We start from the raw sequence: 1,365 nt of genomic DNA, 5'->3' as shown, positions 1-1,365 counted from the left end.
ATTAAATAAAAAATAAATAAAATCATAAAATTTAACAGATAAAAAACTAAATAATAAAATATAAAATGAAATTAATTAAAAATAAACAATTAATTAAATTAAAAATAAACAAAAATGATACAAAATTAAATTAAAAATAACCAAAATATAATAAAATATAAAATAAAAAACAAATCATTTCAAACAGCCTGTTTTGATGAATCAATTAAAAAACTCTGATTCAGTGATTAATTTCAAAATTATGATATCTCTAAAAGTCAACTGCACCTATTTAGAGCAAATACAAAAGGCTGAAAAATATTGATATACATATATTTTGTTATAGTTTTATATATTTTTCTTAAATTATATCACCCAATTAGTCTATTGTTATTATAATTATAAAACAAAATAATTGGGAAATTTGCAAGTTATAAGGCAAATAAGATAAGTGACTAACATGACACAACAGTGACTAGCTGGCCTTTGCCTGCTGCTTAATTCACGGTTTGGGACGTTTCTGTGAGGTTCTTACCCAGAACTTTACGAGGAAGAAAGCGTTAGCCGGTCCTTTCTGAAACAGCTCCTTCAGCCCTCCTTTCTTCTCTGGGAATTTGTCGTAAATTTGCCGTACATCCACGGCCTCGAGGTACGGATCGCTAAACGTGGGGTTGGACTGCCCGATGTGAACAAACAGGTGCTTGTTGACCTGTAAAACCAAAATGCCTGCAAGTATAAGTCCGTTTGATCAATATGAGCATTAGTGATAAATCGGTGAAGGACTCACAGTCTCTGGATCCTGAGGTTGCTCCAGGAAAGCAGAGAACTCCAGCATGCGCAGGTTGGAGCTGGCGATGCTGCGGCCCTGCCAGGACACCGACAGACCCGAAGCGCTTTCATAACCTGAGGAAGCCATCACCACCAATATAGACCTTAATATTGTACGCAGTTCAAATCAGGTGTAGCTTCTAATGGTACAGACCTGCTATAGGAGGAGGACCGGTGGCCTGCATGAGGAAGTTTTGCTGAGAAAAAGGCTTGATGCTGTTTGGAAAAGACATAAATGTGACCCTGGAGCACAAAAGCAGTGTTAAGTCGCTGGGGTATATTTGTAGCAATAGCCAAAAATACATTGTATGGGTCAAAATTATTGATTTTTCTTTTATGCCAAAAATCATTAGGACATTAAGTAAAGATCATGTTCCATGAAGATATTTTGTAAATCTCCTACCGTAAATATATCAAAACTTAATTTTTGATTAGTAATATGCATTGCTAAGAACTTCATTTAGACAACTTTAAAGGCGATTTTCTCAATATTTTGATTTTTTTGCACCCTCAGATTCCAGATTTTCAAATAGTTGTATCTCGGCCAAATATTGTCCT

General features: G+C 34.4%; 1 protein-coding gene across 1 annotated transcript in view; it reads right to left on the bottom strand.

Moving 5' to 3' along the window:
• Window positions 1-514: 514 nt before the first annotated feature.
• LOC107724646 (transcriptional enhancer factor TEF-3-like) overlaps window positions 515-1,365 on the bottom strand; it is a gene marked incomplete at its 3' end in the record, with an annotated part of 32,214 nt that continues 31,363 nt past the window's right edge. Inside the window, exons 6-8 of the mRNA XM_016533649.1 lie at window positions 962-1,091; window positions 767-882; window positions 515-688 (exon numbers count right to left, since the gene is read on the bottom strand). Coding sequence (XP_016389135.1) covers window positions 515-688; window positions 767-882; window positions 962-1,091 — 420 coding nt within the window. The remainder of the gene's footprint in view (window positions 689-766; window positions 883-961; window positions 1,092-1,365) is intronic.

Source organism: Sinocyclocheilus rhinocerous, unplaced genomic scaffold (genome assembly GCF_001515625.1).
Source record: "Sinocyclocheilus rhinocerous isolate Xijiao unplaced genomic scaffold, SAMN03320098_v1.1 scaffold2110, whole genome shotgun sequence".
Taxonomy (NCBI): domain Eukaryota; kingdom Metazoa; phylum Chordata; class Actinopteri; order Cypriniformes; family Cyprinidae; genus Sinocyclocheilus; species Sinocyclocheilus rhinocerous.
The sequence above is the reverse complement of the archived record's forward strand: the minus strand, read 5'-3'. Positions and strand labels throughout refer to the sequence as shown.